This window comes from Dama dama, chromosome 5 (assembly GCF_033118175.1).
Source record: "Dama dama isolate Ldn47 chromosome 5, ASM3311817v1, whole genome shotgun sequence".
Lineage (NCBI taxonomy): Eukaryota > Metazoa > Chordata > Mammalia > Artiodactyla > Cervidae > Dama > Dama dama.
Window position 1 is genome coordinate 15,314,941 of NC_083685.1, and position 22,682 is coordinate 15,337,622.

The window sequence follows — 22,682 nt, forward strand, 5'->3', positions numbered from 1 at the left end:
GGCAGCTGACCCTGACTACTCCTTCCCTCCCTCATTTCGTTCTCCTGCACAGAGGTCCCTGATAAAGACGGGTCCAGGGACCCAAGAAGTCTGATTGGGCTAAAGAGGTACAAGACTCTCAGGAGGCTTGAGCGGAGGTCTGGGGCACGTCTGCTGGGGGACCTGCCTGGACAGGGAGGCAGCCACGGACAGCTGCCTGCAGCAACATCAGAGCAGCTGGGGCTTGTGCAAACATGTGCAAATGTCTCTAGGACACACAAAAGGTGGCCCAAGGGCCACAGCGACAGATGCCCCCAGAAGAGGAACATTCAGGAACGGCCCATGTGAGGGCCTGGAGTCTCTGGTCCCAGGTGGCTGGGAGCACTGGGAAGGTGATCAGGAAGGCCTTTGGGGAGGCACAGGGCTCCCCCTCGGCCTGGGTCTCGGGAAGCATGACTGGTCTCATCATTTTCCCCAGTGTGGAAGCAGGCTTGGCCCCCAGAGCATGAACCTGTCTGGGGGCCACCCAGAGTGGGAAAGAGCCCTGTTTCTCTGGTTGGATGTTGAGTCTGAGCCTAGGTTGGGTTTTTGAAGTCTGAGGTCCCCTCTCTGGGAGGGAGATGTCTGCATGAGGTGGTGATCAGAAGAAGCCAAGCCCGGGCAGTGCCCAGGACATTTGGCAGGACTGTGGGCCGACCCTGGGCTTCCTGCCTAATGCCCAGCTGTCCTGCTAGTACCCTACTGGCAGACACAGTTCCCCCAATGCCAGGTCAGGTGAGTGGGATGCAGGGTTTGGGGAACGAAAGACATTCCCTTGTAAGATAAGGAACATAAGATAGAGGCTCTCCTTATCGCTCTGCACCTAACTTGCTCCTGGCAACCTCCATGTAGAACACTGGACCCCAGTGTGGTCAGAAAAAGCAGCTGGTCCAGGTGGGGAGGGGGCGAGCGATGGGAGGTTGGGGAACCGAGTGTGCAGAGACATCGGGTGGGGAAGCCACTCTGGGGCTCGGCACCGGCTGGAGCCCAGGACACAAAGCCCTGAAGAACAGCCTCCCTCCTCGCCTCCCCAAGGACTTGTTAAGGGCATAGCGGTGGGGGTGGGGGAGAGATCACTGGCAAACAGGATGCCATGCACGCGTCATACAACCCGTCACACACACACACGTAACCCAGCAACCCGTATCTGTCATCATGGTGGACAAACTTAGCTGGTGTGAGTGCCAGAGCAGAGGGAGGGAGAAAGAATGTCCTAGAACATACCCCTCCCAGAGCCCCATTTCCCAAGGCTCAGACTTCAGAGGGTGTCATGGATAAAGGTGAGCTGGAAGGAGCCCCCCTGAAATCATCCTGGCCAGGGAGCCACTGTGCTTTCCAAACTGTGGTGGTGGAGGGGGGGCAGCGAGGAAAAAAGGGATGAGGCTGTCACAGAACAGTAGAAGGCGGCAGAAAGGGGGCAGCGTACCCCAGAGAGACCCAGAGGGCAGAAGACATGCACTTTGGAACGAGATGCAAAGGTACCCAAACCCTGACGGGCTTGGGTGGAGCCTCTGAGAACAGACGTTTGCAAACGAACAGCTGAGACCCCCGCCCAGATCTCAGCCCTGTAGCCTCCACTAAGCAGGTGCTCAGCTTTGCAGCCCCCCACCATCTTTGCAGAGAGCGCAGCCGAAACCCCCCCACAAAGACACCGAAACAGCTGGGGGTGGGGTGCCCCGCTCTGGACCTGGGGCAGCCTGACTCCTATTGTCAAGAGGAGTTGAGAGCAGATGGCATCACGCACATAGACACACACGCACACAGACCGGTCCTGCGAGCCTGCCCGCATGGGCCCCCTGCCCTCGTCTCCATGGCCCAGGGGCTCTGCATTTAGCCCGTAGTTCTTTTGTCTACACCGTCCCCCGGGGCTCACTGGTCAACTCCATGTCCCCCTAGCCGGTCCCATGAAGTCCTGGCGTGGGGTCCCTGCCCTTGCCCGAGTGAAGGCGCGAGTCTGGGTGCAGGGAAGCCGCCGGGCTCAGTCGTGCAGTGCTCCCAGGCCGGCCGGGGTCGGTACCCTCTGATGGTGAGCCTCTGGCCTCCTGAACTGGCAGAGGGCAGAGCGGGGGAAGAGAGGTGGCTTGGGAGCTGAGGCAGCTGAGCGCTGTCCCCTTGGTTCAGTGGTCACAGCCTGGAGCACGGAGAGAAGGGAGAGAGTGGCAAGAGGTCACATGGGTATGACAACACCATCTTTAGTGAATCAGCGCCCTGTTGGAGGGCAGGTGGTCTGAGATGAGTGGTTCCCACACTCTGCAAGAAAAGGCGGTTGGTCCTTTTGGGCACTGGGCTCAGGGCTGAGCGCTGCACATGCCTGATCTCACTTAAATCTCAGGATGGTCCGCAAGAAAGGCACATTGCCCCCCTTTTACAGATGTGAAAACTGAGGCTCAGAGACGTTAGGTGTTTTGCCCAAGGGTGCACAGCCAGCAAGCAGCAGGCTCTCCTCAATGGAGCAAGCGGCCTCTGGACTAGTGATGGTCACCCAGGTGTGGCTGGGTTGAGGTCATGTGGAGCTGCTGAGAATGCTCGGTGGGGGATGGAGATGCAGGAAGAGGAGGGGAGACCAGACCCACATCACAGACTCCAGCTCTGAGTGGAGGCTCTACTGACTGCTGCTGAGCCAAGATCTGGGCTGTCGGGGGCAGAATTTACGCCCACTCTCCCTGGATGGTTTTAGAAAGAGACCCAGAAAGTACACAGGCAGTCTTTGCCGAGAAAGCAGTAAAGTGGAGGGATCAAGGTCCAGACCAAGCTGGGTTCCAATACTTGCTCTGCTCCTTACTTGCTGTGTGACCTGGGAGTAGGCACTTAACCTCTCGGGCACTCCTTTGGGGGTACCAGATTACCTCTTGGTGAAGGGGTGGGGGTTTTGAGGATTCAATGAGATGACGCAGATAGAATGCTTGACATAGCACCTTTCACATATGTGTTTAATAAATGATGCCCAGATGATGGAGATGGTACTGGTGGTCGAGGTGATGAAAAAAGAACTGGAAGCAGACACTTGAACAAATGCTCATACACCAAAGTTCACAGCAATGCCATTCACAATAGCCCCAAAGCGCATACAAACCAAGTGCCCAGGAACAGATTAACGGACAAACTGTGGTATATGTGCACAATGGAATATCACTCAGCCATAAAAAAAGAATGACAGTCTAATATATGCTACAACAGAGGTCCCCAACCCCTGGGTCACAGACTGGTACTGGTCTGTGGCCTGTTAGGAACCACGCCACACAGCAGGAGGTGAGTGGCAGGCAAGCAAGTGAAGCTACTGTGTATTTACAGCTGCTCCCTCGTGCTTGCATTACTGCCTGAGCTCCGCCTCCTGTCAGATCGGCGGCGGCATCAGATTCTCATAGGAGCACGAACCCTGCTGTGAACTGGGCATGCGAGGGATTTAGGTTGCATGCTTCTCATGAGAATCATCCTGAAACCATCCTCCCTCCTCCATGGCCTGTGGAAACACTGTCTCCCACGAAGCCAGTCCCTGGTGCCAAAAGGGTGGGGACCGCTGTGCTACAATGTGGATAAAACATGAAAACATGCAGGATAAAAGAAGCCAAACACAAAAGGGCAAATATTGTATGCGTTGGCTAAATGGAGTACCTAGAACAGGTACATTCATAGAGACAGAACACAGATGAAAGATTAGGGGTTAGGGAGAGAAGGGATTAACTTGTTTTTTTTTCTCCTAAGTCTTTGAAATTTTGTGTAGATTTTACACTCAGAGCACATTTCAATCTAGGCTCACCCCATTTCGACTGTTCAATAGCCCCATATGATGTGTGGCTGTTATTGGACAACACAGGTCAGAAGGGGGGGCGTGGTCCATGGACCAACAGCATCAGCATCACCTTGGAGTTTGTTGGAAATGCAAGATCTCAGGCCCCACCCCAGACATAACAGAATGAAAATTTGCATTTTAACAAAGCCCCTGGGTAATATGAATGTGTATTAAATTTTGAGATGCATTGCTCTGGAACACAGGCTTGCCCCAGCCTTGCCTTCAACTCACCATATGCGAGGATTCTAGAAATGCCAGTTCTTCTGGCATTTGAGCCATGGAAGGGCCCACCCAAGATCCCAGGGGCGAGTTTTGAGTTAGCTGCTCACCTCCTTGGGACGTGTCGGCTGCAACTGAGACTTCTTGGTTGGGACCTTCTGCAGATTACAAAGCCCTAGACAGGGCCCAGATCCTGCGCCTACTTTAGCCAAGCACTCCCCCAATCCACTGCTGACCCAGGTGGCTTCTGGAAGCACCACACCACTGGAGTAACCATCTCAAGGCCAGATGAGTGTGAGTAAGGAGTCTGTAGGGGCTGAGGTTGTAGGGAGAGCAAATTCCAAATTATAGAACTGGAGCCTGACCCGTGTCTCCAGTTCTATCACCAACACCCCATGCAGATATGGGTGAGCTGCTGAATGTCTCTGTGGGCCACAGTATCTCCATGTGTAAAAGGAGTTAGACCAAATCTGGAATGGCCAGGAAAGGCATCAATGCGCTGATTCTAAGTAACTGCTCATGAGTATCACTGAGTGAGATTAGTCATGCCTGCCATCAGTACAGGAATAGGGCAGAGACAACGCATACACGTTTATCATCCATGAAATAGGTACTCCCCAGGACTTCTGTACTTTGATGAATAGCTGACATGTAGGGCTGGGTGGGTTCAGGGTACCACTTTACCATGTGATACTCAGATACACTGGGGTGTCAACCTTCATCAGGAAGAGATGGGTAATGAGATAGCCATGGTAGTCACTGGGATCTGTGCCCTGTGTGGACACCTCTAGGACCCAGATTCCAGAGGAGATCCCCCCTGAACAGAAACGCAGTGGGGAAGGGTCTTGTGTAGGGGAGGGAGGTGGGTACACGGAAAGGAGATAGTTGGCAGAGGAGTTGGGAGTAGGGGAGCAAAAAGGTGGCAAAAGCCACAGGAGAGAGAGCAGTGGGAAGAGATGCTAAGGGGGAAGGAACACTTACTCTGCAGACTTCCAGAAATGTCCAGGGTGAGACAGGCGGCGGTTTCGCTTTGGCAGTTTCTCCAGCATGTCCATGAGCTTGGTGAAGGTAGGTCTTTCTTCTTGTTCAAAGGCCCAGCAGAAGAGAAGAATGTCCTAAAAGGAACCAACATGATGATTTAATGTAAATAGTAACTGCTGATTACTCCTTGGCATCTCATTGGATCTGTCTACCCATTTGTTCCACTTTCAGATTCCACTATCATCCATCCATCCATCCATCCATCATACATTCACCTATTGTGCATTTATCCATTTATCTATCTCAATTCATGTATTTACATTTCATTTATCATCCAGCCATGCATTATTTAACCATACATCATCCATCCTTTTACTTATCCACTTTTTGAGCCTATATAGCAAACTAGGTAAATCCCATTATAGAAGAAATGGGATACACTGAAATTAATAGTGCTCCCCAAGGAGTCTCTTGGCAATTTTCTCAAAAGGGAGGAGGATGATCCTGAGGGTTCTATCCACATCTAATACTATAAGTGCCCCTGAAAGTCTCAGAGGGGAAAATTACTCTACCAGTGATCGCCTCACCTGAGAAAGGAAATCTAGAGACAGGTAATCCTTAAAAAACATACCAGATACTTACTCGTTCCCTGATTCATCTATTTTCTGATCAACAGAGGATTCTTCCTCTGTTTCGGAGGATGTTTATTAATTTATACTCGGGCTTCTGTGTTTTTGTGCATCTTGTTCTGAGTTGGATGATGCCTTAAACTTTTTATGTAGATTTAAATAAAATTAGAATAATTGATATTGGTGATAGTTTAATATATATATCTTTAAAAAATAACAGAAAAAGAGGGATTCATTGGTTCTACTAGATTCAGCAATCCCTTGCTAGGAAAAATCTGGCCAAGTGTACTGCACCCTGATGGTAGGAAACTGAATTGCAGGCATAGTTTGAAAGCTTTGCCTTCGAAGCTCCAAATCATTATCTGACAAGGCTGTGGGCTGGCGTTTTCATCACCCTCCAAGGAAGCATTTGCAACGTTAACATGTAGGAAAAGGAGTGCCTAGAACTGTGTCTACTTCTCCCTTCATCTCCCAGACCTGGCACCATCCTGGTACTTACCGAGATTTCTTTTCCCATGCCGATCTGGCTGAGGTTGGGTTTCATGCCTGTGCCCATTTGCCAGATTATTGCCTCTGCTGGTTGGGTCTTGAAAGGCCACTCCCTGGCATGGAGTTCATACCAGATAGTCCTGTGGGCAGACATTGTTAAGGGGATGCTAGGGTGATATGTCACCTGCAATTCTGTGTCCCCTCATCAACACACACCCACCCAGTCAGCCTGCTGGCTAATCACACTGGCCCCTGAGTTTCTGCCATATAGGACAGCTGTTTTGCTACCTAAGATGTACTTTAAGCTTTCATGATGTCTTAGAAGTCATGCTTATCCCAGGATATCTTCTCTGGTGCCTGAATTAAAATGAATCAAAAGCTAGAAACTGAACAGTTTAATATAATGTGGCTAGGATCTCTGGCCCCATGTTTGTAATTTCAGAAAATGATTCTAAGGAGAAAATAAGGGATATAAGCAAAAATTCATTTATACACCATTATATAGGACACTGAAAAAAAGTAGCAATAACAAAACTGTTCAACAAGAATTGGTTATAGGGATGATGGTAAATCATTAAAATGAAATGCAATACTTTATTATTGGAAATTTTAAAGAAATTTTGCTGACATAGAAATGCTAAATATATAAATTTAAGTGAAAAAAAGCAGGACACAAAACTGTATATTAGATGTGTTACACTTTTAAAAACCATTATATACATATTGATATATGTATATAATAATGTATAATAATAATACACAATTGATATATGTATACCCATATATATATGGATATAAAGAGAATTAATAACAACACAGCAAAATGTAAGCAAGCTGTCTTTTCTCAGTAATAGAAAGGACGTATTTTTTCTATTATATTTGTGTTTTCTAAGAAGGAACCTTCCTGTGAAATAATGGAAAGAAAAAATAAAGATCTGAAGACCAGACTGCCTTGAAGGGTTCAAGTCCTGATTCTGTTCTATGCTAGGAGTATGTCACTGGGTGGGTTGCTTCCCTTCTGAATCCAGGTTTCCTCACCTGCCAAATGAGAACGATGATAAAACTGCAGTGGAAGAATGTTTATCTGGGAGGCTGAATATCAGAACAACCCAATGCTGGGATTATTCTAAAGGGATCAACTATGTTATCGTCTGTTTCATACATCATGATATGGTAATGACTGAAGAAACCACGGCTTGCTTCAGTGAGCAGCACATATGGGATGGGTGGGGAGATGGGCTGGGTGGTGCTGAAGGGATGCTGGGAGAGGTGTGGGCAGCAGTGAGGACCATGGTGGATGCCGTAGGGGTGTTCAGAGGATGCTGGGCTATCACTGAGCTGGACCATGGGGATAGGTCTCAACTCACTGAGAAGATTCCCCAACTCAGGGAATATCTGAAACAATGCTAGGAAATGATCTTTCCTCTAACCTAAGATAATTTATGTAAATTTGCTTTAAAGAATATGGAGCACTTGGTCATCCTTTTTAATGATGAAAAGTGAAAGTCGTGTCCGACTCTTTGCAACCCCATGGGCTATACAGTCCATGGAATTACCCAGGCCAGAATACTGGAGTGGGTAGCCTTTCCCTTCTCCAGGGGATCTTCCTAACCCGGGGATTGAACTCAGGTCCCTCACATTGCAGGCAGATTCTTTACCAGCTGAGCCACAAGGGAAGCCCAAGAATACTGCAGTAGGTAGCCTATCCCTTTCTCCAGCAGATCTTCCTGACCCAGGAATGGAACGGGGGTCTCCTGCATTGCAGGCAGATTCTTTACTAACTGGGCTAATAGAGGACTGTATCAAACCAGCTATTTCTAGGGACCCGCCTCTCAGCATCCTCTCTCCCCTGCTAACCTCACCCATCTGGGGCAGGCATGGGTGATGATGCTCAGGTGTTGGGCTGTTGAGTCAGATGGCCAGGAAGTTCTCAAGTTAAGGTGCTGGATGGTTCTAGTCATCATCATCATAAACAATAACACTTACTGAGTTTTCACTCTGTGCTGGACACTAATCTAAGCCCTTTGTATTTATTATGATTATAGAGGAGGTGTATTAAGCAAGCCTTTTTACTCTGATGCTTTGGTACCTGGGGTCTTGCTGACCCTGGAGGGTCTGCCCCTCTCAGGGCCAGCCAATTTCTAGAGACAGTAAAGGGCTGACCTGTAAGTGGTGATTTTCATATACAAACTAACCAATCCAAAGCTCTGTCCCCCATCTCCTCTATCAGGCTCTCAGGTTCAGGTCTGGTATTCCCCTGTCCTACTCAAGACAGCTCCCAGACCCTGTGCCCACTGAAGTTAGTCAAACCAGCCAGTCTTAAATATGCTTACCCTGCCTCATCCATTCCTTCCTGGGGAAACCACAATAATGGCTCTTGCCTATATTCTTTTCCTGCTCCTTCTGCCTCTTGATTGACCCTGGTACCCGCCCATGAGCCCCTGCATGGGACAATGTGCCCCCTCCTTTTGGGAGCTGTGAATAACAAACTATCCAATGGTAAGTTTCCTGATCTACTGGCCTCCTCATACTGGAAGAAGGTTAAAAACCTACATTTGAAAACAAGAAGTGCTGTTATCAGCCCCATTTCACAGCTGGGGAAACTGAGGCTCAGGAGGGTTATGTATCTTACCCAGGGTCACATAGCTTGTGAGAGAGGTCACAGCCAGAGTTGAGACCATTTGACCATAGAATCACACCATTGGCCATCCTGCTCTACTGGGAAACCTACACACTGTCCTATTTGCGGGTCCTTTGTAACCGGGGCAGTGAAGTACTAGGGAGGGCGACCCTATAGTTGATGGTTGGGGCCTGGTGATAGAGGCACAGAGTAGGCACTGCTCATGTGAATTGGAGAAGGGAGACTATTGGAAGCCTGGCCCTGTGCTGTGTGCCTTACAGATGTTTTCTCATTCAGTCCTTAGAATATCACAGTGGCTTCATTAACTTTTGATTTGTGGCTGACGGAAGTAGGGCTTTGAGTGGTGAAATGACTGTCAAGCCCATTGGGGGCTCTTTGGTTAAAAGCTCCAACTGTGGAGTCAGGATGACCCGAGCTCGATTCCCAGCTCCATGGTTAATTACTGTAAGGCAAGTCACGGAGCCACTCGGAACCACAGTTTCCTCATCTGTCAGTTGGGAACGGTGGTAACTGCTTCAAAGTTGTACTTCTGAAGATGCCCTGAGACAGTGCCCATGACAAGCTTAACACGGTGCTCAACACACTTTAAAAAATCCATTTTTGTTCCCAGTCATGTCCCAGCATGAGGTTCCCAAGCAACAAGATGCACCTAATTGGCAGGAAACTAAGAGCACCAGGTCCCTCGGAATTCAGCAGTGTCAGGAATAAAGGTCTCATTAAAACTTCCTTTCAAACCTAACTTTCAAGAGAAACTTGCTTTAAGGGGGAAAAAAATTGCTCAAGATTAAAACTCCAGTGGAAAACCAATTACTTACTTGGGTACATTTTGTTAACTACATTCTTTTTTTTTTTTCTTTTGCTAAATTGATACTAAAATATACCAATTTAATTACTGCAATTTGGTTTCAGATAACAATATTTAACTAGATAAAGATCTGGGCATAAACTAGCTGGAACAAGTGACAGCCTCTAAAGGGGTCCAAGTGACAGATGGCGAGAATCCTGATGTGCCAGGCAATGCCGCCCCCACCCTGATTTATGGAGAGGACACAGTGGGGGTGCTTCTCCGTGGAAGATGGTCTCTGTACCAGCTCCTGGTGGTGCTAAAATCTAACTTCACATATCTGCGAGCCTCCAGCTTTCCCAAACAGCTTCCCCAGCGTCATCTCCGCCAGTCCTGGCAACCGCCCCCCCACGGTCAAGGTAAGATGAGGCTCCTGGTGGATCTTTTTGGAGTGCCGGGGTCTCCATCTTAGGACAGTGCCCTGGAGCCTCTCTCCCTCCTCTGTACTCTCAAAGACAACTCATTTTCTCCCATGGCTGCAGTTACTCTGTCTTTGCTGATGAGTCCTACGCTCTTCGTCCCCAGACTTCAAATGCGTAGATTCAGCTGCTTTCTGGTTGCTTCCGTCGGCTGACTCCAAGGTGGCTCAAACTCACTGTGTCCAGATCTGCTCTCTTTGCCTTGCTGGTACACCCCGCGCCCCACCCAAGGCAGGGTCTCTACTTTGGCAAAGGACACTACTCTCTACCCAGTTGTTTCAGGAAGATATTGGCACCACCCACATTTAAACCAACAGTCAAGCCCTATCACTTCCACTCCCCAAATCCTGCTTCTTATGTCCAATCCCAGCTTTCATTCCCCTGGCACTGATTCAGTGTAGAATTTTGGGGTCTCCCCCTGCACTGGTCACCTGGCCCCATTTGTCCTCCTCCTTCCTGTTTTTTGGCACAGTAGAGATTATTCTAAAATTCAACATGTGATTACGTCATTCTCCTGCTTAATAACCATCAGTGGCTCCCTAGTGCCCTGAAGATGAAAACGTCTTAACTCAGCCTCTAAGTCCCTGCAGAGTGCCTTCTTTCCTCTCTAGGCTTTCATCTCACCACCTTAGTCTCATTTCCCCCCCTGATTCTCCATCCATCGGCTCTCTTTCCTCCCCCTGCCCTGCTCCCCAGTGTCCTCCATGGTGGACAATTTGTTCCTTGTCACCCTTATTCCTTTTCATGTGTCCCTTCTATCTGGAACACTTTACCTTACCTTCACCTGGACTACTTATGCTTTAACACAGGCTCAGGAGTCCCCTCCTCCAGGAAGTCCTCTCTGATCTCCCAGACTGGATTTAGTTCCTCCTTTCTTCCCACAGTCCTGTGCTTATCCTCAGCATAGCATTTATCATGGAATTTTGTAAAAACAACTGTTTCCTTGTCTGTCTTCCATTAGACAAGAGAGAATAGGGAACCTATGCTGGTTTTAAAATGTCTACAAATTGATACCCCTTTTTATAAAAAAAAAGTAGAGCTTAATTCTCCTCACCTTGATTACTGACTTGGTTCTAACAAACAGAGTATGGTAGAAGTGACTATATATAATTTCTATGATCAGGCCATAAAACGCAGTGCAGCTTCTTGCCACTGAGCCTGTGGAAAGGCCTGGGGGTGAGGACCTGAGGCCTCCTGCCAACAGCCATGTGAGTGGTCACCTTGGTAACAGATCCTCAGCTGTCAAACCATCAGATGAGACTCCAGCCCTGGTCAACATCTTGACTGTGACCTCATGTGAGATGCTGAGCCAGCTCAGAACCACTCCCAAACTCCTGACCACAGAGACTTGAGATCATAAATGTCTTTTTAAGCCACTAAGTTTTTGACAATTCATTAATACTAGGCACCCAGTACAAAGCTATTGCAAGAGTGAATGAATGAGTGAGTCAGGCAATTTGCCATGTTCGCATCATCAGTTAGAAACCAGGCATGGAGGTTTGCTATGGTCTCTCTACTACAGCCCGCTCAGACCCCTTCCCCCATAATTTCACCCAGAAATCTTCAGACAGATGCCTTTCCCTTCCAAAAGGGAAGTGCCCCTCTGCCCAGGCTGGGGCTCTGAAGAGCCTGGGTTGGGTCACCTACCCGAGTGCAAAGACATCCGAGTGTTTGGAGAAGGGGAGCTTGTCCTCCTCTGTGTCGGGAGACAGCTGGCGGATGATCTCTGGGGCCAAGTGGCACAGCCAGCCGTTCTGGATACGCAACTTGTCATCACGCCTGGAGAAGTGAAGCACAGAGTGAGCCCTGTCTCACAGCCCAGAGAGGACCGGTCTTCCATCACTGACTGCTGTCCCTGGACCATCTCTGCTGGCTTTCTTCCGTTCCTCCCCTGCCCTGTGCTCCCCATCAGGCACTACCTGACCTTGTACTTGAGGCCAAGACCCAGTGGGAGGTACAAGACAGGATGGTCTGGAGAGAGACATTCAACACCCAAACCGTCATCCTGTTCCTTCCCCACTGAGGCACCCCCTCCTCCATCTTCATTGAACAAATAGAGCTGGTCCTCGTTATTCATGGCACTTATGTTCTATACAGAGCTTCAGTAAACACTGGCTTAGTGAATACTGAGAGCAAACCACTCAACCCTAAAGAAAATCAGTCTGGAATACTCATTGAAAGGACTGATGCTGAAGCTGAAGCTCCAATACTTTAGCTACCTGCTGCGAAGAGCTGACTCACTAGAAAAGACCCTGATGCTGGGAAAGACTGAAGGCAGGAGGAGAAGTGGGTGACAGGAAGAGATGGTTGGATAGCATCACCGACTCAATGGACATGAATTTGAGCAAGCTCCGGGAGTTGGTGATTGACAGGGAAGCCTGGCGTGCTGGGCCATAAAGAGTCAGACGCGACTGAGAGACTGAACCGACTGAGTTAATACTCCTGGAGGAGATATACAATATATACACTTGCATGCATGTGTCTCATTTACATTAATCTTAAATCCTAAAAACAACTCACTCATCCTCGTCTAGTTTATTTTGCACAAGAGAAAATGGGGCTCAGAGGTATTAAGTGACTTGCTCTGAGGCTGCCCTTCTACCAGGGAGGCAGAATTGCAAAACCCATCCAACTGGCCCCAAAGCTGGAGCTTCTTGCCCTGCACTGCACCACCCACTCCCATGTCCCTCCCTGGTCGCCTCCAAGTGAGAGCCGAAGCAAGACTGCATAGCAGCCTCTCCTTGGACCTCAGCTGGGAACATGTGTATTGGCTGATCTGATAGAACACATCCTCTGCTAGAAAATAGGACTCAAATCCATTCATTAAAAGAACAAACAAACCATTAGTTCACAGGGTCCAATGAGTTCTTGCTTCTAGAATCGGGGACACCTGCAGGGGTTTAAGGGCCCATCTGCTGCTTACTAGCTGTGTGTCCTTGAACAGACCTGAGTCTCCACTTTCCCATCTGTGAAATGAACACATGAACTTGAACTCCAGATGACTGGTGCAAGAATGAAAAGGAGAAGGGTTGGGTCAGCTGCCAGGGCTACATGATTCCTGGACATCATTATTCCCCGTGGATGTTTTTGCGCCTTGAGGACTCAGAAATGGAATGGAGGTTAGAGTCCAAAGCAAGAACGTCATCCAAGAGAGAGGGGTCGTGTCCTGGGCCAGCTGCCCTTCTCCTGGCATGACCAGGCTGTGTGGGGTGGGATGCTGCTGCCAGAAGGACAAATCTGCCAGTTCCCATCTCACTCAACAGCCCCTTCTGCCTCCTCCTGACTTGCTGGGGCAGTGGAGCTTTGGAACTGTAAGGCTGGGTCACTCGATAACCATCATCCTGGGGTGGATGTAGGCACATGCCTGGCAGGGGGCTGGGACCCAGGCCTGGCACAGACACCCTGGGCTGTCCTGTTCCCCTGGTGATGGGCCTATCAGTGACCAACCCAAATTGTCTTCATTATGGGTATCACTATAGGTGGCTGGCATGATAGCACTGGCATCTTAAATGACACCTTTTCTGAATGATGGCAGAACAGCTGTAGGCAAAGCAATGCTGGGGATGGGCGCAGGGAAGCCCCGGAGTCTGTCTGGATGTCCAGAATGTGCTCACTTTTACTGTGACTCTCACCCTTGCCTCAGGCCTGGCTGATCTCCCCTTTCTGGGCATGGAGCACTGTGGATGCCCCATGGTCTGATTGAGGGAAGGGCAGGAAGGCAAGTAACTCCTGCTGAGTGCCTACTGTATGCCAGGAGTTTCAGCCCATTTAATTCTCAGGCGCCCACAATCAACTGGGTATCACCACTGTTCTATGGGTGAGGCAATAGCCTCAAAATGTTTGAGTGTGTGCGTGTGCTCAGCTGCTATATTGTATCCGACTCTTGGTGACCCCATAGACTGTAGCCCTCCAGGCAAGTTTGTCCATGGGATTCTCCAGGCAAGAATACTGGAGTGGGTTGCCATTTCCTTCTCCAGGGGATCTTCCCCACCCAGGGATCAAAGCCATGTTCTCTGGCATTGGCAGGCAGATTCTTTACCACTGAACCACGTGGGGAGCCCAAAAAGCTTAAGTGACCCTCCCAAAGCCACGGAGATAAAAAGTGAAAAGAACTAAGGTCCGTTTGATTGCTAGTCTTTAAAACTCCAGCAACTAGACTCGTAACCACAATTCTACAAGAATTCCACAGCACCGTTTGGGAGCAAAGTTCTGAATTAAGCCCTATTTTCCCAGCAACAGGGAAAAAAGCACAGGCAGGCACTGATGGCTCCTCCTGGGTAGCCAAGTGATGTGGGTCTCTGGTGGGGAGGTGCTACTGAGGGTTCCCTGGCCCCGTGTGACACTAATTGGGTTTGCACTGATAACCAGACTGGGCCACGGTTGGGGGCGGGGTGCTATCTGGGGGACAAGGCCTGAAGCCATCTTGCCCTTGATTTGACTTCTCTTCCTGGTTGACATGGGGCCTCCATGAATAAGCTGAAGGTCATTCCATTTCTCTTTGCTTTTTCTTCAGTCTATGGCTTCAGAAAACCATGAATTAATGGGGAAAAAAGCAGAGGCCCTGCCCCGCTTTCCCCAACTTGGGGGAAAAGCCACTGGCCAGGAGGATGAGTGTGGACCTGCCACCAGGAGGGAAGAATCTGATTTTTTTTTAAGAGCCTTGAACTAGGTTAAAAAAGACACCTGCTGAGCCTCTTCGTGTCTCGACACTAAGTACTTAGGTTCATAGTGACATCACCAACTGCTTTCTCTGCCCTTGGCCTTGGGGTGATGGAAAAAGCTATTCCCCAACCAGGAAACTGGACCCTCAGTGAGTTCCTGGCTTCTTAGGTTCTGCCTGGATAACCCTCTCCATCTATCTATTAATTTCCTGTCTCCCTATTTTCTTATCTTAGGGACTATAGATCATTTTGGAAGATGAATCTCTTTGGGTGAAGTAATATCTGAAAACAAACAAACAAACCCTTAAGCTTCTGATTGTTACTGCATCGCAAAGAACAGCACGATCAGGTTTCGCCAAATCTCAGATGGTCTGACTGAGATTCAAAGTATTATAAAGCATGAACAAAATTCACTGTGCCAGGAGGAGTATTGGGGCTCCTGGGGCATACCTCAAAGAGATCAGAGATTCCCCAAATCAGCTGAAACAGGAGTACAAATAGAGAAGCCTGGAGGGGGGTGCAAAGCTGTCTTTCTGGAGAGGCATACCATTTGTTATAGAGGCATGATTAGAGAAAACACACTGGGTTTAAAGTGTGTGTGTGTGTGCGCGCGCACGCGTGAGCACAACTCTCCAAATTAAAAGTTACAAAGGGCAGACCTTTGGAATTATGGGTTGTTTATTTGGGATCCCAGCTGTTTCTTCACTGGTCAGCTCAAGGCAGCTTGCTCCAGCGTGAGTGGTGGCTAAGATTTAATTACTTAACAATAGTTAATGATCCTCCTGGGTGATACTGGGGAGGTATATGCAAATTCATACTAATTAGAACAGCTCCACAGTGGCTGTTGTTTGTAGTGCTTGATGTGCTCCAGGCGCTGTGCTGGACATTCGCTGTGTGCTATCTTACTCTACCCTCATAAAGACCCTAAGGTAGGCATCATCATACCCATCATTTTTCTTGCAGGAACGTGAAGGCACAGTTAATGAGTGGCCAAGCCACACTAGGCCCTGGGTGGGTCTGACTTTAAGTCTCTTGCTCTCAACTATACTCCAGCTGCACTAAAATGAAGGAATTCATATAAAAACCGAGCAAGGGTGCTTGGGTGAGTCCAACTTCCATGTGCGTGCTTGGAGTAAGGAGAGAGTCCTCGGGTGAAATTCAAGGGCAAGGGCATTGCAGGACTGAGGGAAGCTCTGTGTCCATTCAAAGGCACCCCTTCCAAGACAGGCCCCGTGGGACTCGGAGCCTGACCTGGGCACCAGCATTGACCACGGGCATAGCAGCCTTGCCCCTCGGTTAAACGATCTCAGGTCCAGTATCATGTCTAGGTCACTAAAGCCATTTGGGTGACTTCCCATCCCCTGACCGCCACCTCTCGAGAACCCCTCGGGGCCCTTCCAACCAGCACTCACCTGCCAGCCTGCAGCACCCCGGAAATGCTGAAGAGCCCAAAGTCTGTGATCACCACTTTGCCGTTGTCGTAGAAGACATTCTTGGACTTGAGGTCCTTGTGCAGGATCCCCTTGGCGTGGAGGTAGCCCATGCCCTGCAGGAGACACACCTGTGTGCTCACTGTAGCCTGGCCTGGGCTCATGGTTCACACGCCCTGCCTTTCCATGAGACCACAAACGCTGAACAGCTGCAGACCTGGGGCCCAGACACCCAGGCTTGCAAGTAGGGTGGAGAAGGCATGGCAAGTGGGAACAGGCAGGGTCCCCTAGGCAGAAATCTGCCACCAGCCTCAGATCATAGCAAAACCATCTCCATCTAAGTGCTTCTGCTTCCTGAAGAAGAAGCAAGGGAAGATCTCCCCTGAGAGAAAGGGGCAGGGCCAAATCTGAAAAGAGGGCCCCTAAGAGAAAGGAATCCCTTAGATCTTATTCCACACCACTGCAGAAATTCACTTATGTTCCTCAAGAGACGTGTCATGAGGCAATAATCAAGAACATGGAGAAGGGCTTATGGGAGGTCAGGCTCAAGGGTGAAATACCTAGATTTCTATTTTTGCCTTAACGAGCAGTCACAGTTTTATTTCTTTTTTGAAGTTCAGCCCTAACACATCCAATGGAAAATAAAAACCTGAATACAACGGAGTCACGAGGTACCCACCAGAAAACAGGATGTTCCCGTTTGTTCTAATCCCAAACAACACCTAACAAGTTGATATTTTCCCAGCAGCTATGGAGAGAGATGGTTTACACTCATGGGAATTCAAGGATTCAGGGGGTAAGGAATTCTAGTAATGAGAAGAGCCTCCTGGTCCCTGCACACACCCAATTATCCTGACAACGGGACACCAGAAGGAAACCAAACATTGGCTGACCATCTCTAATGGCTGTTTCAGCAAAATTTTTACACACACATGGCCTGGTGTCATTCAGGTCAAGTTTAATTTCTTCTAAGCCCAAACTGTTGGTCTGAAGCCAGACCGTGAGTCTCAGGATGCGGCTGGGTCTTTCTGAGGTTCAGGGAAGAGGCCCCAGACCCGACGGTACCTTCACAATTTCTTGGGCAATCTGCCTCGTTTTGTTGACATCCAAGACGATCTTGGCGTCTCTCACCACAGAATAGAGTGTCCGGCCCTTACAGAGGCTGTAAAGCAAAAGAACAAAATTAATGGTTGGCAATTGTTAAGGTAAGGGCCACCCACAACAGCTATTAAAAGCGACACACAGAGGGAATTCTCAAGTGGTCCAGTGGTTAGGACTTGGCACTTTCACTGCCAGGGCTCAGGTTTGATCCCTGGTTGGGGGACAAAGATTCTGCAAGCTGTGCAGCACACACAAAAAAAGTGACACATAGAGAGTGGGGCGTGTGTGGACACGCCACTATTACGCCTGTGAGATATTAAGCCTGCTACTGGACCTTGATTCTGGTTCTGGGATGCAGGTCTGGGAGGAAGTCCTTTGGGGTTCTTCAGGATCTTCACCAGCTTCCCCCTGCCCCCTTCGGCATCCAAGGATACCTTCAGAGTCTAGCCTAGCCCAGAAGCAGGAATGCCACGTACTGTCTAACCCAGGCTCTCACAGGTGAAAATATGCTCGAAACCTATAACTTCTGTGTGGGAGTCCACAGACAGCACTCAGACAGGGCACTGCTGGCCCCTCATCCCAGTTGCCATCACTTGCCAGGAGCCACTGGTGTGTGGGGACAGTGATGAAAGACCAGCAAAGCCATCGCTGATGTGTACTAAGTGAATGATACATTCAAGCCTTTGGACAGGGGTGTGTAAACACCAGTAACACTCCCCCAAACCAGATGCCTTCTAGACAGAGGATTTTCAAACTGTTTTCAGCCTCATTGAGTTTACTTTGAGGACCAGTGGTTCAAGATGAATGACAAGATGAAAAAGGACATTATACAGTGACAGTAACACCTCATTTAATCGCCGGCATGTTTATCCATCCGTTTCCTCTGCAATGAGCATGATTCCTGGTGCACACAGACCATGCACTCGATGAACAGTCACCAGATGGATGAGAGAATGAATGAGTTCTAGATTCACCATGGCATCCCCAGCCCCTAGGACCACATCTCGCTCACCGCACCCACTACTGGCTGAAAGAAGCAGGAAGGACACTAGGAACGTTCGTTTTCTGTGTCAAAATGATGGCATGAATTTTTCTTTTAATCTGTGACTTGACTGCTAAAATGTTCTTGGCATTGTGTTCATTGCTTTAGTAGTTACCAAGCCCTGCTGTGGGCTAGAATTAGCTGAGATCATGTGGTTATAGTCAGAACCCTGGTCTCCGAAGGGCTCTGCTCTTCACCTACCATGTGTCTTTGTATCTTTCAGTGGGTTACCTAACCTCTCTGGGCCTCAGGTTCCTCATCTATCAAGGGAACTAAGGAGACCTAGCCACAACGTTAGTATGAGGACTGAATGAGAGAGAGATCTCTCTCATTGGTGTCCACAGTGGTTAGGACAGGGGCCTAGTGTCAGATTTGGTTAGAACCGTCATTTGTCTGTAATGTGTGACCCTGGGCAGGAGAGTTAACCTTTCTGAGCCTCAGTTTCAGTATCTGTAAAATGGGGCCAATACAGATTTTGGTTTTATAAGGTTTCTTAGGAGAATCACATGAAATCGGGTGTGTCAAGGGTGTAGGCAATTCTCCATGCCCAATACAGTCACTATTCATGAAATGCTATTATGAGAGGTGGTAAATGATCAATAAAATGGTGAACATACACACACATACTTGTGTGCAAATATATATGTAAGAATTATATATTTATATACACGTCACATTGGTCTGTCCATGTATTATCTACCCATCTATCCACTTACTCATCATGCTACCTATAATCACTCATGATCTTCGACTACAGTTGGTTTCTTCACCTGCTTGAGGTGAGATTCCCAGGGTAGCTGACTCACAGAGAGGCTGATTCTCCTGTCCAAGGCTGCCCAGTTTGTTGGCGGGTGGCAGCCATGGTGACTCAGGGCTGTCCTCTCTTGCTGTCTCAGGCGGTGTGTTTGTTGTGGCTGCCGGAGGCGAGGTGGAGGAGGGGGGAGTGGGCTGCACAGCCAATTAGACCGAAGTCACATTTAAGTATTCAGGATGGTGGAGACCGTGGGTGGATTCCCTTGCCCAGAGATGCTGTTCCTGAATAGTCACCTATGCTGATTACCCGCCAGAAGAAATATTATACGTCCCCACCATAGACAGCATGGTGAACAACTGCAACAGGCTCCGAGACTCCTAGACTCTCAGGGTGATTGTGTAGAAGTTGCAGGATTCAAATGTCCATCCCTGTCTCCTTTCCCCTGCTCACACCCTCCTTTCCAGAAGCAGCTGCTAAAGTCTGTGCTTCTCCTTCCACCTTAGGGCATCTGGAGCCCCGTGGACACACACACACACACACACACACACACACACACACACACAGAGACTGGTAGGATATCAGTTGGTAAGATCACAACTTGGCACATCCACTAAAGTGAAATATGCAAATAAGCCAGGACCAGCAATTCCTTCCCTAAGCATGTACCCACCAGGCATGCATATTCACATTGACCTACAGACATGTACCAGAATGTACCAGAATATTCTAGAATGTTAATAGCAATTCATTCATATTAGCCCCAGACTGGAACCTACCCACATGTCCACCAACAGAAAAATGATGATGTATCCATGTAACAAAATATATTCATACTGGATTATTAATAAGCAAATGATTGCTAATTGCAAAAGACATGAAGTTCTAAACAAATGCTGAGCAAAAGAAGCCACACAAACACGGAATGATTCCATTTATATGAAGTCCAAAAGCAGATAAAACTGGTTTATGTGCTACAAGTTAGCACAGCAGTGGAGGCTGGAACAGGCGTGAGGGGCGCTGGGGGCAGGTGATGCTCTGTGTTTTGATGGGGATGTTGGTTATACGGATGTGTGTTTAGTGAAAATTCATCAGGCTGAGCTCTTAGGATATGAACACTGTGGTAGATACATTATCCTTCCAAAAAAATCTACTTTAAAAGAAGTCAGTGATTATTGGGCATATACCTCAAGAAAACCAAAACTGAAAGAGACACACGTACCCCAATGTTTGTTGCAGCACTATTTACAATAGCTAAGACATGGAAGCAACCCAGATGTCTATCAACAGGTGAATGGATAAAGAAGCTGTGGTACATACATACAATGGAATATTACACAGCCATGAAAAAGAACACATTTGAATCAGTTCTAATGAGGTAGATGAACCTATAGCCTATTATACAGAGTGAAGTAAGTCAGAAAGAGAAAAACAAATGTTGTATATCAACACATTTATATGGAATCTAGAAAGATGGTACTGATGAACCTATTTGCAAGGCAGCAATGGAAACACAGACGTAGAGGACAGACTGCTGTATACAGTGGGGAAGGAGAGGGTGGGATGAATTGAGCGAGGAGTATGGAAACATACATATTACCATATATAAAATAGATAGCCAGTAGGAATTTGCTGTACGACACAGGAAGCTCAAATCAGGTACTCTGTGACAGCCAAGAGGGGTAGGATGGGGCGGGAGGTGGGAGGGAGAGAGGTTCAAGAAGGAGGGGACATGTGGATACCTATGGCTGACTCATGTTGATGTATGGCAGAGACCAACACACTATTGTAAAGCAATTATCCTCCAATTAAAAATAAATTCAAAAAAAATCAGCAAGGAAAAGATGAACCATTAACACATGGTGTTGAGATAAAATCTCAGCCAATATTGGCACCCCAGGTATCCATTTCTAAATGCTTCACACAGTCCAGAGGGACAGTGCCTTCAGGGGAAGGGGAGAGCCAGGCTGTGCCTGCTCGGGTGTGTACAGGTGGCTGGGTGAGAGTATGGGTAGGCTGAGGGCTGAGCTCTGAGCCGGGACAGGCACTGGGCAGGCGTGTGAGTGGCTGAGGCCCCAACAGTGCAGGCAGGCCAGTCCAAGTATCCACAGCAACTGCTCTCAGCGTGGGATTTCTGTGGCTAATGCCAGTGCCCTAAAAGACACTTGCGGATGCACAGCGGGGAAGGGAAGGGAGGATGGGATGGTTTTCTGAGCACGTGTGGGACCTATCTCACTCCCAGCCTCCTCTCAGCATCCCTGCAGGGTCCACCTTGTCACCCACCTCTTACAGGTGAGGACGCAGATACCCAGAGAGGCAGAGGACCTGTGTCAGGGACACACAGCCACAGCATCCATGGTGCGGATGCCCAGGCACTGGACATGATTCGGGGGCCACGAAAGAGACACAGAGCAGAGGGAATCCAAATTCCAACTCTACCCTTTATGGCTTGTTGGGTGACCTTGGAAAGTGACTCCAACCTTGGCTTCCTTATGTGTAAAATGGGGACAATAGTAGCAATACCATCTAACACGGGCCAAGCCCTTTCTATGTGCCTGATGCCAGTCTAAGCCTAAGAACCCAGGAGGTGGGTACTCTCTTGGTGTTTCATTGATTCCAATGGGCATTTCTTCACATTGTAACGAACATCTTTGAAATCAGAATGCGTTTTGCATTCATGGACAGGTGACAGTTTCACAGGCACTGCCTTTCTCTGGAGAACATAGAAGAAATGACACATGTTCTAGTCGACGGCATCCTTGATTTCATCGAGTTTTGGATCAGCCGCATTTCTGCAAATGAGGCTCAGAGAGGTGAAGTCAGCCTGGGATTTGAACCCAAGCAGGCTGGCCCCAGGGTCTATGTTCTTAACTCCCATCTTCTGAGTCTTAACAATTTTTTTCAGGCTCCAACACATCATCGGCCCTCAGTAAATGGTGGCTGTAATATTGCTACTAACATCACCGATGGCAATGAAGATTAATGAGGTCCACTGCTAGCAGTCAGTCCGGAGGTCAAGAGAAGGTGTTTCAGAGGCTTACGGATATATTTAGAACCTCTCTAGCTTCTGGAGCGTAGGCCCAAGAGTTAGTGTACACACAGCATCTCTCTTTGCAACAAAGATCGTGTTTCTCCTAGAAGAGGAGCAAGGACTGGGAATTTCCCATCTTATCTACAAGTCACTGTCCCTCCCAGCCCTGGCCCCAGGCAGCTCATAGAAGGCTGTTTTTGATCCCACATCCCAGGTGACACAGTAAACCTTTGGTGTGGCAAGTGTAAGATTTCTATTGTAAACCGGCCTAAAAGAGGCTTGTCAGAACTGATCAGATAAAACCATCTAGTGGGTTTCTCTCCAAGGGCCTCTGTCCAAACTGGCTCATTCTGCCAAAACAGTGACTGGGAAAGAAATCTGAACACCGTAGCAGCTGTTTCCTTTCTCTCCCACAAACTCCTCACCATGAAAGCCAGGGAGCCAAGCCAGTGTGAATGGTGGGGAGTGGGGGTGGGAGGCAACCTTCTCTGAAGACTGACAGACCGGCTCCCAGCCCATCTCTGCCCCCTCTGAGCCCACACCCCTGGGGACTCACTGTGGCTCACCTGTGTTCCCACCGGTAACTGGTCAATTCAGTACCAGTCCCCCAAAGATATCCACAGGCTCCCCTGGTGA

The 22,682-nt window shown here is 48.6% G+C and overlaps 1 protein-coding gene across 1 annotated transcript in view; it reads right to left on the reverse strand.

The window, feature by feature from the left end:
• Positions 1-5,004: 5,004 nt before the first annotated feature.
• KSR2 (kinase suppressor of ras 2) overlaps positions 5,005-22,682 on the reverse strand; it is a 417,713-nt gene continuing 400,035 nt past the window's right edge. Inside the window, exons 15-19 of the mRNA XM_061140846.1 lie at positions 17,187-17,283; positions 16,104-16,237; positions 11,678-11,809; positions 6,137-6,266; positions 5,005-5,142 (exon numbers count right to left, since the gene is read on the reverse strand). Of these exons, the coding sequence (XP_060996829.1) occupies positions 5,005-5,142; positions 6,137-6,266; positions 11,678-11,809; positions 16,104-16,237; positions 17,187-17,283 (631 nt within the window). The remainder of the gene's footprint in view (positions 5,143-6,136; positions 6,267-11,677; positions 11,810-16,103; positions 16,238-17,186; positions 17,284-22,682) is intronic.